This window comes from Galeopterus variegatus, unplaced genomic scaffold, assembly GCF_000696425.1.
Source record: "Galeopterus variegatus unplaced genomic scaffold, G_variegatus-3.0.2 Scaffold9572, whole genome shotgun sequence".
Taxonomy (NCBI): Eukaryota; Metazoa; Chordata; class Mammalia; order Dermoptera; family Cynocephalidae; genus Galeopterus; species Galeopterus variegatus.
The window spans coordinates 18,358-37,262 of NW_007735683.1; the positions used below are offsets into that span (position 1 = coordinate 18,358).

The following is an 18,905-nucleotide window of genomic DNA, read 5'->3' on the forward strand; positions in this document are numbered from 1 at the left end:
TAAGCTAAGCTAAGTAGATGCAGGACATGAGGGCTTGGGCACATCCATTAGGTTTCTCACATTCTCTCAGAAAACACTGGCTGATAAACAAGCAGGAAATATAACATTTATATTAGGAAGTTAAGCTAAGCTAAGTAGATGCAGGACATGAGGGCTTGGGCACATCCATTAGGTTTCTCACACTCTCTCAGAAAACACTGGCTGATAAACAAGCAGGAAATATAACATTTATATTAGGAAAACAAATAATAACTACAACCAATAATATTAGTAATAATATTAGTGATACGAATAATAAGTACAATATATTGTACCTATAGTGAACAAGACTACATTTTTAAGCTTGATGGAGGTATAATTGATATACAAAAAAATGCACATATTTAACGTACATTTTGAAGAGTTTGGACATACATATGCACCTTTGATACTGCAATCAAGGTACTAAACATATTCACCACCTCCAAAAATGTCCTCATGTTTTTTCATTTGTTTTTGTTTTTGTGATAAGACTTAACAGGAGGTCTATCCTCTTAACACATTTTAAAGTGTACAATGCCACATTGGTAACTATAGGCACTATGTTGCACAGCAGAGTTGCAGAACTTATTCCTCCTGCGTGACTGAACCTTTACACTCACTGACCAACAGCTCCCCACTTCCTCCTCCCCGCAGTCCCTGGCAACCACCACTCTATTCTCTGCTTCTATGAGTTTGGCTATTTTAGATAATTTGTGTAAGTGGAATCATGCAGTGTTTGTCCTTCTGTGACTGGCCTATGTCACTTAGCATAATGTCCTTTAGAACCGCAATGAGATGTCACTTCACACCTGGGAAGATGGCTATTGCCAGAAAGACAAAAGAAAACAAGTGTTGGTGAGGATTACACAGTGTTGGTGGGAATGCAAAACCGTGTAGCCATCATGGAAACCATGCACGGAGGCTTCTCAAAAAATTAAAAATAGAGCTACCATTTGATCCAGCAATCTTACTTCTGGGTATATGTCCAAAAGAATTGAAATCAGGATCTCAAAGAGATATGTGCACCCCACGTTCACTGCATCATGATTCACAATAGCCAAGATACGGAAACAACCTAAATGTTTATCAAACGAATGGAAAGCAATACCGTATTATACACTTTAGAATGTGAAAAGAGGGTATAAGCTTATATTAAGTGTTCTTATCACAATAAAATAAAACTACTAAAATCAATCAATGAATCAAACATATATTTTTATCCATAAAAAGTACTATATGCTATTTTATAAGATTTGCAGAATTCAGTAAAATATAAGAAAAAAATCACCTCTACTCAATAAAATAATGGGAGGGGGTCACCTATATGCACAGAATAAACTTTTAACATAACTATTTATATTTTTAGTTTATTATTTATTTAAAAATAGTTTTTCTATAATAAAGGTAGCATGTTATTTTAGAAAAAAATGTAAATGTGCAAGTGTAGAAGAAAAAATGACCTAAATTCATAAGAAACATTGACTGTTTTATCTTACAAATTACATTCTATCATTTGATTACTGATTGGAGGAAAAAAATACATTTAGAAAATACTGAAAAGTGTACAGTATAAAGAATAAGATTGCTGATATTGTCAACATACATAAATAAAGAAGAAGACAATGACTTCGCCTGGGGGTGGAGGTAGGTATGAGTCAAGGAAGCCAAATAAAGAGGGTCCCAGTTCTTTATCCACTGCAGGCTCCATGTAGTCAGCACCTGCTCTGAGCCAGGCAAGGGTCTAAGTGCTGGAGAGCATGAAGTGTCTCAGTGCTATGCGACACTTTAGCCCTGAGTTGTAGACAAGAGTACTGCAACTTATAAAGTCGTTAACATGCCCACAGTATACAGTTATGAAATTGCTCAGCTGGGATGCAGGTCAGAATTTTTAAAAAAAGAAAAAAATGCTTTCTTTTAACTACTCCACCGACTGTTTCCCATCCACAGGGAGCTGTGGGTCATGTAAGCATGATCAGATTTGTGTTTTAGACAGTGTGGAGGGAGAAAAGTGAGGGGAGGAGACCAACTGGGGAGGTTATTGCAACAAATGAAAGAAAAAAAACAGTCTGCATATTGCTATATTTTGAATTCTTATCGAAAATATGAAACTCAGCATATTGTTAATAAGAACATATAATAATAGTAAGTTGAACTGATTTTAATTCTTGAATAGTGTATTGAAAGGAAGGCTTAATGTGTGACTAAAATGGAATTTAAAAAATGGGGATAGAGAAGAGAGGGTAAATGCAAGAAAGATGAACACGCAGAGAAAACAAAAAGTGAAACTACAGCCAAAGTGATCTGTGTGTGTTGGCTGAGGAGATTTGACCCTCTGTGGTCTAAACAACTATGGTACACTCGAGCACGACAGAACAATCTGCAGCATTACTAAAGTGTGCACAGTTATGAGTTACAAGACAAAACAAATTCGTACTATCTTTTTATTGTCAGATTATGATAAACTGAACTCACAGTAGTAGAGTTTATGTCTGAGTAAAAGTTTGATACGATTGGCAGGAGGCTGAAAATGAAATCAACAAATCTTTAGCCGAGGCAACATGTAAGCAGAGCTTCAATGAGGTCCCCAGAGTCTTCAGAGTTTAGACAATAATATAAATAAATTTTTATCTCAAAACAAGCAAAATGAGTGTTTGTGGCAGAACCTGGATGCTGCTGAAGCAGAAGCAGAAGGCAGGTGATGAACGTCCTGACCCACGCCCCACGCTGTGGAAGCCACGGAAACAGCCAGATTCCCGCCAACATCTTACAAGACAAGGGAAATCACCCTTCAACATGTGACCCAGCACCCATTTCTGATGACACACCAGTGAAATGCTTTACCTGTTAGTGTCAATTAAAAAGACAAATGACATGCCAAATTAAAGGGCCAAGTCAAGGTTTCCTGCCACTTGAATTATTTAAAGACGGGTCTGACTGAGGTTCCTACTCCTGGCTGACATTCCCAATACTCTGCAGACAGTGGCTCCAGAAACACATGGAACACACTGCATTTCCTCAGCCAAGAACTTATGACTCTGCACTCTGCCTCAACCTTCTCTGACAGAGCTTTCTTCCTGAATGCGGTTCCTACTCCTGGCTGACATTCCCAATACTCTGCAGACAGTGGCTCCAGAAACACATGGAACGCACTGCATTTCCTCAGCCAAGAACTTAAGACTCTGCACTCTGCCTCAACCTTCTCTGACAGAGCTTTCTTCCTGAATGTTCCTCATCCCTAACCATTGAGCACCCCAGCTCACGTAGACACACAAGCCTGACCACTACCCCAAGACAGCTCACTTTCCTTTGCTCTGTGATTTTGCTCCTGTTGTTCTTGCAGACTGGTACTCCCTTAAACTCTATTGAAACCTTAGCCTGTCCCTCAGGACACCTCCTCTGCACAGCCTGTCTAAGGACCCGTTAGGATCAGTCACCTCTTGCTCTGCACCACTCACCACTCTGAGTGGATTTCAGAACAGCACTTATATGAGAACTTTTGTTAAATGAGTTAACATTTATTTAGTGTTTAAAAGAATGTTCGGCATATAGTGAGCAATACAACAGCATTTGCTATTATTCTGTGTTTTATGGAATGCTACTGCACACTTTGATACACAGGGTACTGTTTCGTTTCAGAAGCTTCCAAATCAATCGTGAGGAGAAATTTGGTGAAGAAATAATTTTATACCAAGCTGGTATATACAGTTCAAAAGAGAAGTCCAAAGAGATTTCAAAGAAATAACATTGACATTTCTCAGCTTTCTAAGAGTTCACAAATATTCCATCTTCATCACAAATTAAGCTTTGCTTGCAATACACTATTCATGAATTAAAATCAACTTTACTTGATAAATATTATTACCTTTCTTACAAACATTACGCTCTTTCATATTTTCAAAAAGAATTTGAAAAATATCAACATTCATAATGTGATTTAAGGAGTCAAAACTAGCATCTATGGGGCCGGCCCAGTGGCGCACTGGAGAGTGCGCTGCTTGGGAAGTGCGGCGGCGCTCCCACCGAGGGTTTGGATCCCATGTGGAGACCGGTTCCCACTCACTGGCTGAGCGCGGTGCCAGCGCAACACCAAGGGTTGCGATCCCGTTGCCGTCCCCGGTACGGGCGCGACACCGAGGGTTGCGATCCCGTTACCGGTCAGTAAAAAAGACAAAAAGGAAAAAAAAATAGCATCTATGATGTACAATTTTCCACACATTGTTGGGAAAAACTTATTGAAAAGCATACCCTGCACAGGCTATTCCAGAAGAAAATGATCCCTGTACATAGTAAACAACTTACCTGGGTTGCTCCTTTTCACGTAGTTTATCTTATACGTAAATAAGTCAAATGTGGTGTCTGTGAAAAACCCCAAACTGTAGATTTGCAGCAAATTTACAATAAGTGGCCTAAAGAAATAAGATATTTCTATACATACCTACTTATCAGATCACTCACGTCCACGCCTTCCTTGTTGGGATGGCTGTACCGAGCAGAGCGTTTCCTCCGAGATTGTGCTGGGAATGCTCTGAACTGTCCTCTGCTCCTACAGCCTGCGGGGGGAAAGGATTCACAGGAGTATCACGTGAGATGGACGGGATGTCACATTCTTGTCTAGTTATTTCGTTAATGGACAGACAGAGAGGACAAGAGAAAGAGAGAGAGAGATGCTTTGTCAAGTTTGATTTTGCTGGTGTTCACAGTCACAGGTATCTGCTCTTGCATGTCTCTGAATCCTCTGTTTTTCCCACAGCAGGTGGGATACAAAGCAGTTGCAAAAACTTCAGAGGAGCCCACAGGGCAAGTGGTGCTGAATCTGACCGAAGGCATTGATTGCACAGTGTATTTTGTTCACTAGAGGACTTGACACACTGAGCAGGAGCACTGTGGGTGGAATGCTTGAATCGTGGGGCTCCTCAAATTGTCTCATCCACACCTGCCAACTAGGGATGTGTTTTTAAAAATGTCCTCTATTGCACAACTTTATGCATAGAGTTTATACTACCATACTACATACTATACACTTAAAAATGGTTAAGATGGCAAATTTGGTTTTATATATCTTTTATCACCATAAAAAAACATGAGAACGACATTAAAAACTTTTTGCAAATAAATACAAAACTTTTATTAAAATGCCATCTAAAATCTCATATGAAAACAGATAGCCTGGAAGCTAAGATATTTTGAGAAAGAAAAATAATGATTTAGGAAACTACTTTTTCGGATGGTAAAAGTATTATATACAAAGTTCAAAAAAATCCTTAATACTGGTTGAAAAAAATAGACTAATAAATTGGGGAACATGATAACAATCCCAGAGCATCTTACTACACAGTCAAATTTAAAACGTTACATCAGGCAGCATAAATTGGAGGGTAGGAGGGATTACTCTACAGCTTTTTGTGTTGGACAATTAGCAAGTTATTTCTTAGGGCAGCGAAAGTAAAGACAACTTACATCTTCACCTTAACATAAGTAAATTAAATTCAAGAGGACTGTGCCTTATGACAGATTATTAAGCAAACATGATGATGAAATTTGGGATTTTTAAATATCGCAATAAACTGCAAATCCTGTGAAATTAAGTAAAAAATAAAGGTAAAATTCTATGTATTATACAATATGAACTCATTGATAATAGAGCACATAGAAAACAGGCAAATAAAAACATCTCAGCATGATAAGAGAGATGTGCCTTGACTATTGGTCATGGTTACTATCCGCTTTCTTTGATTTCTACTACTTTTTGTTTTGTTTCGTCTTAGTTAAAAATCTTTATTTATAGAGTCAAAACAACAGTTCACTGAAGAAAAATGAAAGCTTCTTATAAGATTTACAAGTGAATTATCACATTGTCGTTTACTGACATAAATGAAAAAATTCCTCGAAATGTAAGTTAAATGGAGAGATTAGGCCATTTCAACTCCTGAGCCACTTTTGTGGAGTAAGCCCTGGCATGGGTGGGAGATTTGAGACAATCAAGAAGCAACATGAAAATACTCAATCCCTGGGGACAGAGGACTATACAGGAAGGTGGCGGTGAACAACTCCCTGCGCTGCGCAGTTTTGCCAGGGAACTGGTGGGAAACGCACACTACTAAAATGACTCATAATCAAGAAGCAACATGAAAATACTCAATCCCTGGGGACAGAGGACTATACAGGAAGGTGGCCGTGAACAACTCCCTGGGCTGCGCAGTTTTGCCAGGGAACTGGTGGGAAACGCACACTACTAAAATGACTCACGCTACTTTTATAACCGTGAAGTCGAGATATTCTAGATAAAGCTATAGATTATACTGAGATTCACAGGTGTCTGCTTTTCCCAACTGTTACACTGTTACCTCGACCTAGTACTTTTTCAAGAATCCATAATCCATAATCCATAATTGTCTGCAAATCTTGGTAAGAAAAATAATAAAAGTAAAAAAGAATACCACTAAAAAAAGTAAGCCTCAATCATGTAATGAAACAGTTTTTCTATATCTGAATAGCATATTGTTTTTCTCAATAAATATTTAAGGAGAACTTACTGAATTAAAGTAGTAGACCAGGCACTGTAGGGAAAATGAGTAAGGCTTGATTCCTGATTCTGAAGAGTCTGCAAGTGTACTTCCCAGTACAACACAGCATTTCCAGTTAAGCCAAATATCTCCCCTTCCAATCCTCACATAAAAGAAAAAGTTGTAGAGAAAAGGAGCTGCAGATCAGTTCTCACCTTCTATAGTCTCTTACTTATTTTTTAGAAAGATGAAACTTTAGAATTTACTTATCTCAAAGCACCAATAGACTGTGCAAAGTCATATACATAAAGCCCAAAAGCACAGAGTAACATACACAGTGTGGTAGGTATGCAAAGGTGCACACGTGAACAGAAGCCACCCATTAGACTGAAGTGACAATGCAGCTTTCTTTTAATGTGACAGGATGCTCCTGGTGTCTTCTTTTTTAATTCACCTTGGTATTTATCCCTAGCTACTGCCAAAGAAACACAGCATTCTTGATTGCTGAATGTTTGGCTTTTATGCAAACAACACTTGAATTTCAACAATTTGTTAAATTGGTGGATACTTTGGTTTAATACCTGTGCATATGTACTGCCATGGGTCAAATGTGTCCCCCAAAAGTTCATGTATTGGAAACTTAATCCCCACTGTAACTGTGTTAAAAGGGTGAGAAATCCTATTATGGTAACTGAAAGGTGGGCCTTTAAGAGGTGGTTAGATCATGAGAACTGTGTCCTCCCAAATGGATTATCCCAGCCTCATTTCTCCCTAATGCACTATTCAGGGCCAGTGATCCAGCTTCAACTCTGGTCTCACCTGAGAAACAAACGCCATAGGTGGCATGTCAATCTTTTCCAGGAAGGCTTTCCTGAACTAAGAACAGGTCAGATGGAAACCTACCACATTCTCTCAGCACTCTCTGCAAATACTCTCCAGCACCCTCCATTGTCCCAGAGATGCAGAAAAGGGCTCTGTCCTGCCTACCAGTTTAGGTAGCTTAGCACAGCACCTGCTCATGGGACCACTCAATGAATATTTAGCGAATGAAAGAATGAAATCAAAGAGGCCAAAGAATTATTTTAAATAATTAAACTGTCTATTTCTGTATTTAAGAGTATGGTTTCAGATACCAGACTATCTGGGTTTATATCCTCTCCCCTCACATCCAAAAAGTATATTACTTTGAATAAGCTATTTCAACTCTTTTGGCTTAATTTTTCTCAACTGTAATATGAGGATGAGATTAGAACCTATCTCATAGAATTGTCAAGAGGATTAAATAAATTAATATGAGTAAAGCACTTAGCAAGAATGCCCAACACAGAGTAAACTCAATAAATGTAGCTCTTATTGTTTGGGATAAAGTTTAGATAAGAAGATAACTGACTTATTTAGTTCATCTATAACTTTTGCATAATAGCAAAGTTATAAATATGCTTTTGTTCATAAACATAAAACTGGGACTCAAAACGATTTGTTGATTCAATTAAAAATAAGGTAATCTATTGGTAAACTGTTTTTTGAGATAATTCTGTGTGAGTTTGAAGAACTATTTTGCCCAAACACAATTGGGCATATATATTATAGGGTTTTTTTTAATGTTATATTTCCTCTCAGTGAAAATTACTTTGACATTATTCTCACCAAAAGATTTTAGGCTCATAGAACAATTTGTAGAACTTTTAAAGTGCAAAAATTTACTGTTTGAAGATATCACCAAATTAAACTAGTAGAAAGTGCCAGTTTGGCTTGGCAGTGAGTGCTGAAAAGGGAGTTTATTTAAATATGTATATACACTACAATCATGACCCTAAGAATCACATCCAAAATCACACGCCACCTGGTCTGGCCCAGAGGTGGACACATGCTAAGCAGATATTGCAAGACAAGGATTGCAGGATTCATAATTAATTTAATCAAATCAGAAGATTCTCAAGACAGCACAGTTGTTCTGGGACTACGTCTGGATATTCCAGTTTGTTGCAGTGGATTGATAGTCCTTAACGGGTGACAAGGTCAAGTGAGGGAGGGTGAGCTACAGTAGCTCAGGTGATCAATGCATCTTTCCATGAGGCGATCAAAACCGTGCAACTATGGGACACTGGTGTCCAAATGCTGCTTTCTATAGACTGAAAATACATCAATAACGGCAGATTTTAGAAATTGACAAAAATATATAACATTTTCTGAGTTTCACTTTCAGCACTTGCTTCTTTTATCATAATACCTCTAGTTTCCTTGGAAGGAAAAAAAATTAATTGGAAGAAACTTATAAAAATGACAACTAATTCTGGGGGGAATTTCAGGATGAGCGTATTCAATGCTATGGTTTCACACTGCATGTGTATGGTATGGCAAAAGAGTTCCTAGTTCTTATAATGAAACCAAATGCATTAATACTTCATATCTTTAGATGATGTTTCACCTGAACTAAGATCAATACTGAACTGCCCCTCACCATTGATATTTATCTATACTTTTAATGGTATTTCATTTCTTTTTTTACTTTACAATTGTTTTAAGAATCTATTGCAGTGGAACAAGTTACCACAAACATGGTGGCTTAAAACAAACAAATGCATTTTTATGCATTGAATTGTTTCCCCAAATTTATGTGTTGAAATCCTAACTCTCAGTACCTCAGAATGTAGCCTTATAAGTGTACTTCAAAAAGATCATGGAAAAATAGAATTAAAAGATAATACAAAAATAGAATTAAAATATAAAACTAGTATTTTCATGAACTTTTTGAAGTACCCTCACATTTGGAAATAGGGTCATTGCAGAGTAATGAGTTAAGAAGAGGTCACACTGGAGTAGGTGGGTCCTAATCCAATATGACCAATGACTTATAAATACGGGAAATTTGGACAGAGACATGGACACAGGAAGAACACCATATGAAGATGAAAGCAGAGATCAGAGAGAGAGAGGAGAAGCCAAGGAACGCCAACGATGCCTGTGAACCACCGGAAGCCAGGAGACAGGAGCGGATTCTCCCTCACGGCCCTCAGTAGGAACCAACCCTGCCAGCACCTTGATCTTGGACTTCTGCCTCCAGATTGTGGGACAATAAATGCCTGCTGTTTAAGCCACCTGGTTTGTGGTACTTTGTTACAGCATTCCTAGCAGACTAATACATTGCAGCCTCTCACAGTTTGGTAGGTCAGAATTCCAGGCACACGTGAGCTGGTTCTTTGTTCAGTCTTGTGAGGCTGCAGTTGAGACCTTGGCTGGGCTACATTCTCATCCAGTGGTCTGACTGGGCAAGAATCTGCCTCTTGGCAGAACTCATTTCTTCACAGCTATGCAACTGAAGGCCACCCACAGGTCTGAGGGGCTGCCCACAGTTCCCTGCCACATGGGCCTCTTCACAGCCACCCACAGCATGGCTGTTGTCTTCTTCATGACAGCGTGAGACTCTTCCTCAGTCTGTCTGGTAAGAGAGAGCCTTATATACTGTAGCATAATCATGGGTGCAACATCCCATCACCTTTGCCATGTTCTGTTGGCAGAAGCAAGTCAGAGGTCCTGTGCTCACTGAAGGTGGGGGCTGCACAAGGGTCTGCCTTAGGGGGTGACCCCCTTGACAGCCCTTCACTTGGGACACTGCACTTGACTTCCTCTTATGAATCAGGATGATATTTCTCAATATCTACAATAAAAAATGTACTGTATTGTCAATATATAGCATACCACAAATTTTACCTTTTTTGCAGATTGTAGTCCTTTAAAAATTATAAAATAAAATCATTATTACTGATTTTAGGGGAGCATTAAAAAGTAACAAAAGGTTGTATCAAACTTTAAAAATAAGGTACAAATAAGATACTGTAGCATAATCATGGGTGCAACATCCCATCACCTTTGCCATGTTCTGTTGGCAGAAGCAAGTCAGAGGTCCTGTGCTCACTGAAGGGGGGGCTGCACAAGGGTCTGCCTTAGGGGGTGACCCCCTTGACAGTCCTTCACTTGGGACACTGCACTTGACTTCCTCTTATGAATCAGGAGGATATTTCTCAATATCTACAATAAAAAATGTACTGTATTGTCAATATATAGCATACCACAAATTTTACCTTTTTGCAGATTGTAGTCCTTTAAAAATTATAAAATAAAATCATTATTACTGATTTTAGGGGAGCATTAAAAAGTAACAAAGGTTGTATCAAACTTTAAAAATAAGGTACAAATAAGATAACTATAAAGTACTCATAAGTCTTAGAACCCTGAGGAAGATCATTGCTGTGAACTTCTAACTCCTAATCTCATTTAAGAGTTCTCTCTTGTTCCCTATTGGAAAAATGTTACATTATTCTATGTATGTTGTTATATATTATACACAAGGCATATATAATATATATTCCACTAACATATAATTACTTATGTTGTCCTCCTTCCTTTAATTTTTAAGCCAAAATTAGATTTATTCATCAATTCAGCTTATATTTTATTAGAACTTCCCATGACTTCTGTGTTTATTCAGCTGTCTTTTCTCTAGCATCTTAAGTTGCATGTTTGTTAATTTATTTGTATTATTTCCTTTTTAATAATGAAGATGCTCAGTAATGAAGAATATAATTTTGTTTCTGTATTTACCTCTGTTTCCCATAAATTTTGATACACAACGTTGTCATTAATATTTTTTAGATATTCCACTTAATTTTTATTGCCTTCTTGACAAAATGTTTATTTGGTCAAATGATTTTAAAATTTTTAAACAACAATTTTGTTTTAAACTTGATTACTTAATTTTAGATTATTTGAATTGTGGTGAAAGAATATGGCCCATGTAAAGCTTTCTCTTGGAAATTTCAGTGTTCCTTATGACCTAGCATATAACCAATTTTTGAAAATTCTCCATGATATTTTGAAGATATTGTTCATTTTGATTTATAGGGTAGAAGGCTGGAGTCATCTCTCATAAGTTGATCTCATTAATAATATTCAAATACTATTCTATTAAGGTGTTGTAGTGGATTGAATTGTGTCCCTGCAAAACTCATTGAAGCTTGAATTGTGTCCCCCAAGTTTTATGTATTAGACGCTTAGCCCCCACTGTGACTGTTAAGAGGGTGGGAAATCCTGTTATGGTAACTGAAAGGTGGAGCCTTGAAGAGGTGACTGGATTGTTGGACTGTGCAGTAGTGAATGGATTAAAAATGGTGGCCAGGTGTGTGGTTCTGAGGGCTTTAAAAGAAGAGGAGAGTCTGTCTTTCTCTCTGCCTGCTCTTTCTGTTCCACCGTCTTGCAATGTGAGACCCTTGGGTCACTGTTGCCAACACCAGATGGACTTTGGACTTCCCAACCTCAGAAACTGTAATCAATAAATGTCGTTTTTCTTTATGCATCACCCAGTTTGGGGTATTTTGTTATAAGCAACACAAAATGGACTAATATCGGTGTGTTGAATGGATGCTTAGCTATTTCAAAAATGAGATTTAAAAAAAAAAAAAAACTTCTCAACGAAGTTAATGCTTTTCTTCCTTAAATTCGACTTTTTAAAATATTGTTATTGCCACTCCTGTTTCCATCTATGTGTGTGCCCGATGTACTTTAACCTATGCTTTTATATTTGACTATTCTCAGTATTTTGCTTTTTATGTCTCTTGTCAATGATGCAGAGTTAAAAGTTGCTTTTGGATACATCTGAGAATCTTAAACTTTAAATAATTCTCAATGCATTTAAATTTCAACCACATCTGGGTCTTATTAGCATTCTTTAATTCTTTTAGTTGCTGCTTTGTTGTTTTCTGCTAGTGATCAGAAGGTCACACATCTTGTTTTTTAGTGGATATTTTACATTTCATGGAAGCATATTAGAAGAGGCTGTTTCATTAATTATCTATGATAATACTTAAGCAAAATTAATAATTCTAAATACAATGAGAATTTTAAAAATTTTATTGTAATACTAAAAGGCATGTATCTGATAGAAAAGTAAGAGACCATTTTCCTAAATTAAGCGACTTAATGAAACTTTGTTTATGGATTACTTAGTTCTGATACAGGAAGGTTTTTTTCCAGTTGGGATATGTATCATAGATTGTAAATAAATGCAGATGCTGTATTTGGAAGACAACATCCTTAGAACTTATGAGAGGGTTAATTTTAAGGGAATGCTTCATACTCTAGTTTTATACTCCAGCACATAAAGTCAAAATTATCAGTAGAGTTTGATTCATTAACTGTATCACTTTTTGAATACACATCCTGCTTGGTATTTCAGGGTGATTTAGTGCTTTTTTTCTTGCTGTGATGTTTGTTCTCACCTTGATTTCAACAAGATTTTCATATAAGATACTATGTGCTAGTAGAAACAAGGAAAGTGGGAGATGTCCTTATGTTGTTCTATTAAAAATAGCAACAACTTTCAAAGACAAACCTGAGGACACTGTTGCAATTTAATTGCTTCATTAAAGCTTTATAGTAGTTGCTGAAATCTTACTTTAGTTATATTTGCAAGGCATTATACAAGCGAAGCTTGAAACAGTCATAGTATCATGAAATATTATGGTAATAAAATTAGTCTCTTATGAAAGAAATTAAACTTTCATTAGCTAACAAACACAAGCATGATTTATTTGAAAGAAAGTCATGAGTAAACCTAAATATATTTACATTTGTACATAAAATATACTGTATATTACTTGATGCTTTAAAGACAGAACTTAATGTGAAGTATGCAGCTGGAAATTACAAGACCAGATGGTTCCATAAATCCCATTGGAAGATATACATCTGTTGACTCTTTATGAAATTGTTTTATCTGAAGGAAGTTTTATTTAATGGAGTGGCGTGGCATCTTAGCACATCACGTGTCTTGTCCTAGGAAATGTGCCACCTGCATTAGGTGTAATTTCTCATTTCTAAAATAAATGGAGAGCAAATTATTTACTGTTTAATATTCAAAGAATGTCTTATGCTCCATTCAAAGCCATTTTTATCAATAGGGTTTTGATTTATTTAATTTATGGCACAAACAAATGTGCCAATTATAGGGTTTGCTGAAATAAGTAGATTGGTAATAAGAACTTGTGAATACTATTTAATTGCATCTGTAATGCCTGCAATATTATGCAAAGACTCTTGATCTATTGATTAGCTAATACTGAAAATTAGCTTAAATTGATGTCAAAATGTCAAGATTGTTCCATATGCAATTTGTTAGCATAAGATTCTAAAAAGGAAGGTCATTAAGCAGAAGAAGAGTTCCCATGTTTACAACAAGTGAAAGAGACTTGGAGGAAATTATAGAAAATAGAAAGAAAGGAAAACTAGCTAAGAGATTTCATGGTCCAATGAGAAAAAAAAAAAAAACAGACTTGGAGTCAGGGAGTTCTATCCCTAGTTTTGTTAGTAATTAACTGAGGGCAGTCACTTCAACTTTTTCAATTCCTGCTTCCTAATCTTAGAATGAAGTGTTTTTTGTTCTGTTTTTTAATCAAATTACCTCTCAGGTAGTCTCTAGCTCTAAAAATCTTTAATGAAGATACCTAAGGGGGAAAAGAACCTAGGAATTTAATGTGAAATGCTTTATAAAGTATGATAAGTGATATAAAATATTAAATCTCAAAAAAAAATTTTGAGAATTTTTGCTTTATCTTATATGAGATTTTGGGCTTTCTCATTACATTCATTCATTCCATCATTTACCAATCTTGATTGCTGGGATATTTTGATAATTACAAATACAGCAATTGCCTCATGAGGTTTCCTTGTTCCCTTTTCTTTAAAAGCAAATCAGATCAATCAATATTTTGAATTGCTACTTGTTACTTAAAAGTTAACTTAACCAGCTCTCTGTCCAGAACTCTCTTTGTTACTCAGGCTTTTCTCCAGATTTTCAGTGGGCACTTACTGTTTCCTAGTTCTTACCTATAGCATTGAATTACTACTTTTCTGCTGGCTAAAAGAATAGAACCAGCAAATCAAGCAATTGATTCATCTGATAATTATTCCACTTTGAGTCAAATTGTACGTTGTTTTAACATGAAGTAAACTCATTGTCAATTGAATAACATTTTCTCATGTACTCAGAAAAATAAAAACTTCCTCATGGACAATAGGTAAAATAATCCTTGGCCAGAATCTCCCATGATTTGAATCAGGATATTGTTTCCTTACCAGTATTAACCCTTCCAATGTGCTGTATTAAAGGACTAAGCGACAAGGATCCCAGTTTTCCCCTACATAACTTGTCCATCCACCTCTTGCGAGTTTACATTTAGAATCAGCAGGTAGCTCCCAGCCTGCCTCTGCTGTTCTCCACAATCTCTGGTACTACAAGAGTGGTGCCCATGCAAACCATAGGCTTCCCCCACTGACTTCCAACACACTGCTTCACGGCCCAAATACAAAGAAATTGTACAGGATTAAACAGGGAATATCTAGAACTGGTCCCTGAAGGGTCATCTTAGTAGACAGCCTCTGGTTTGTCTTTAGATGTGTGTGCATGTATCTGTTCACACACTTTTAAATGCAATTTCCTCGTACAGACAGAACCCGAGTCACTTACATGGAGACAGCAGATAGTTTAACCCCATGTGTCAGAATACTACGGGCTGCAAAATAAACCCACAAGGCAAAAGCAAGAAGTCGGCAGTACAGAATGGAACAATTAGATGCCTAGGGAAGGTAGGTTCCCTGAATTTTTGGAGATTGCATGATTTTTTTTTAAACAAAGAGCCTGTGGGTTTATATTTGAGTAGGAAGGGAATATATCAGATTGGAAAATTTAGTCCAAGAAGTACAACATACCTTGAGAACTATGCTCACTTCTGGACATCGTACTTTAATAAATATCTTGATAAATTATAGTATTCTTAGAGAATAACTAACATACAAAATCAGACTAGTGAAACAACTCTAACTCATGTAACATGAAGAAAATGGGGAGTTGGGGGGATGTCTGTTTAGTGCAAATGGAAAGAGACTCGTTGGAGAGGAGATAACCATAACTGTGTTCAAGCGATGGACCTGATGTCATATCAAAGGAGAATTAGAATTCTCCCACGTTTCTCCGCAAGGAGAAAAATTACCAAATAGAATCCTGTCGTGATAAGCTTGATCTTAGTCGTAGATTAAAAGTGAATCCTAATGACTTGTCTTTACATGCAATGGATTCTTAGAAAACATGGGCTCAGAGGCCATGGGATTTACATCTTCCCTCTTTCCAGACTAGAGGACAGGAAGGGGGACAGAAGACGTAGCAAACTCCTGTATGAGTGTACACCTATTTGTGTACACCTATACACATGTACACCTATACATGCACAAACCTATACGTGCATACACCTATGCAAGCATGTGTACATCTATACATAAGTACGCCTACACATGTATATTCCTATACATGAATGTACACACTTCTACATATATATTCACCCATACATGTGCACATCTCTACACATACACACCCATACATGTACACATCCCTACATATACACACCCATACCTCTACACACTTCTACATGTGTACATAAATGTACAGATTCATACATATATGCACTTAAACATGTACACACCCATACATGAACATACCTATACACGTACCGTACATACCTATACATGTACACACCTATGCAAACACACATGTACATGTATACAGATAGACATGATACATTTTATGTAATTAGGTATGCAATGCTTATGCATATAACAGGGAAAAAAAGTAAGGCTAACCTATTGGGAAAAGCTCTAAATAACAGTAAATGAAGTAACTAAATTAAAGTTCTCATATGAATGAAACTGTCTTCACACTCAGAACTGAAAAGGAGATGGAACAGCATGGTTAAAATGCACAGATATTCCTGTCAGTGATAAGGGCCACAGGAACAAAAGCAGCCTACTTAAATATATGGAAATTTACATACAGAAAAGCAAATAAATTGCTTCAGGGTAAAATGATAAAACCGTTTCAATTCAGTGATAAGCCTGGAATGATCATCTTACCACCATGATCACGTAGAATTTGCAGAGAGCTCATACAGATTGAGAAAAGGACAAAGCCTATTAATACACAATGTGCAGAGGAGCAAATCCCCAAAACCAACAACCGTGGACAAAGTTGCTTAAACGTACTAATAGAGAAATGTAAATTAAATTTGAAACTTGAGATAAGTTTTCACTCACTGGGTTATCAAACGAAGGCAAGAGCTATAATACCAATCATTGATTGGGAAATGGAAAAATGGGTATTCATAGAATTGTTGATGAAATTGTAAAGTTTACCTTTTTAGAAATAAATCTGAAAACATTTTTATTAAAAAAACATGCTCCAACTCAGCAACTTTCCTTTTAGAGTTCTGTAAGAATCTAGCCTATGGAAATATAAGCACTGATGTATGTAAAGTATGGCTGCATAAATTTTGGTATATATAAACATATCTATTAAACACTAAGCAATAATTACAATAAATTATTTGTATGGAATGACGTGGGGAAATCTGTACAAGGTATGAAGCAAACATAAACAGATGGCATAATGAAACTACTTAAGGGCAAAACAAACAAACAAACAAAAACCCAGCATGCTTCTTTAGGATTGTCTCCAGTTTCAGTGAAAAGAAATTTAAAGTTCATGTGTAGAAAAAAAAATTCTTCATATAACGTGATGAATGACATGAGAAGTGAAAAACAATTCCATTTCCTTAACACTCCCAGTTTCTCCACAGCTACATCACCCACACAAACCCACAGCATTACAGCTAAGTGGCAGAAATCCCATGTCCCTTTTTTAGGTCTTGTGCCTTCTACCTACTAAGAATAACAAAGAATAGTTACCCAAAACGCAGTTGCATTTACATTATATCTGTTTTGAACATATCCCATGTCCCTTTTTTAGGTCTTGTGCCTTCTACCTACTAAGAATAACAAAGAATAGTTATCCAAAACGCAGTTGCATTTACATTATATCTGTTTTGAACACATTTGAGCTTCATTTCTATATGCTCATACATTTAAGAGAAGTAGAATTTCCCCAGGATTTTTAAAAATTGTAGTTAAATTCAAATTTGGGATATTGCGATGATCAGTATTAACCAATAGGCTACTAATCATGGAAAACAGAACTGAAGAAATAGCCATATTGAAACAAAATTCTTCTATAAGAGTAATATAAAGAGTTGAGAGTCAGTTTAATAATACCTTTCATTCTGACAAAGGACTTCTTGGAGAGGCCTTTTAAATTCCAAACAGAACTCTATAGTTTTCTCTAGGGGTCAGTGCATTAAATCATTTAAATGTCATTACTATATTAGTTTTAGTCTGAGAATAAGATCAGCAAATTAGAGTGAAGAATTTTTCAACATGAATGAAAACATGGCAAAGATAAGTGTAGTGAGTAGTAAAGATAATAATTTCTAGGTCCTTTGATTCTCTCTCTCTCTCTCTCTCTCTCTCTCTCTCTGGGAAAGAAACAACTCCAGGCCTCAGGGGTGGACACAATGTGGCCTACACAAGCACTTCTGGACTGCATTAACTCAGACCATTAAAATATAGGACCTTCCTGAAACTACAGCCATGACCCACAAACCTCTCCCTTAGTGGCTGAAAGACTCAGCCCGCCCATAGTCTATAAAAAGGAAAGTTTCTGTTCACTGGGAGATGTGAGAAGCCCATAACATAAATAAGTGGCCCACCTCTGAGCAGTTACTTAAACACCATCATTTAAAGTCCCTCATTTTACAGAATGACTTTTGATTTGGTTTTCTGAAAAAAAAATCTATGCTTGTTAGCCAAAAAATACACAGAAAAAATACATGTGCATCCATTCACAAAGGTTCTCATAAACATTCGCAGACTCCTTGCATTACGGCAGTGTATTTATGTCCTCCAGTGATTTTGCTACTGACATGACTTCTGAGCATCATTGTTTAAGAAAGAGACGTGCTGCGACACCCAAGTGGCTTTGAGAATGACAGTGCTGTGAAGAAAAACACTGTGTTTTTCTATCCAACTTAGTAGTAGATATTTACTACTGGCTTATTAATTTCCAGATATTTTTTGAGACGTGCTCAGAGAAAGAGTATTCTAACTACTCAGATGTGGAGCTATGGCAATGCGGTCGGGGACTGGAGAGTAAGAAAGTTCTCAGAATGAAAACGGAATTGCCTTTGTTAAGATCCCTGACAAATAGAGCCAGGAAAAGCCTTGAAGAGGGGAGTTCTCAGGAATGTAAGTCTAACATGAACTACCACAAAGGACTCTGCAAGACCACAACCTTGCACAGATGCCATTGCAACCTCAATAAAAAGAATACTTCTGCAAGCACATTGCCCAGCAACTTCCTGTCCAACCTCAGACTGGCATCACCCTTGTTGTTGATCCTTGTAGCCAGGGATAATTATCTCAAAACAATTATGCAGGGGCCGGCCC

The 18,905-nt window shown here is 36.8% G+C and overlaps 1 protein-coding gene across 1 annotated transcript in view; it reads right to left on the reverse strand.

Annotated features, from left to right (window-relative positions):
* Positions 1-18,905, reverse strand: part of LOC103609394 (peroxidasin-like protein) — a 40,455-nt gene that overhangs the window by 14,880 nt on the left and 6,670 nt on the right. Inside the window, exon 4 of the mRNA XM_008593722.1 lies at positions 4,457-4,571. Within this exon, the coding sequence (XP_008591944.1) occupies positions 4,457-4,571 (115 nt within the window). The remainder of the gene's footprint in view (positions 1-4,456; positions 4,572-18,905) is intronic.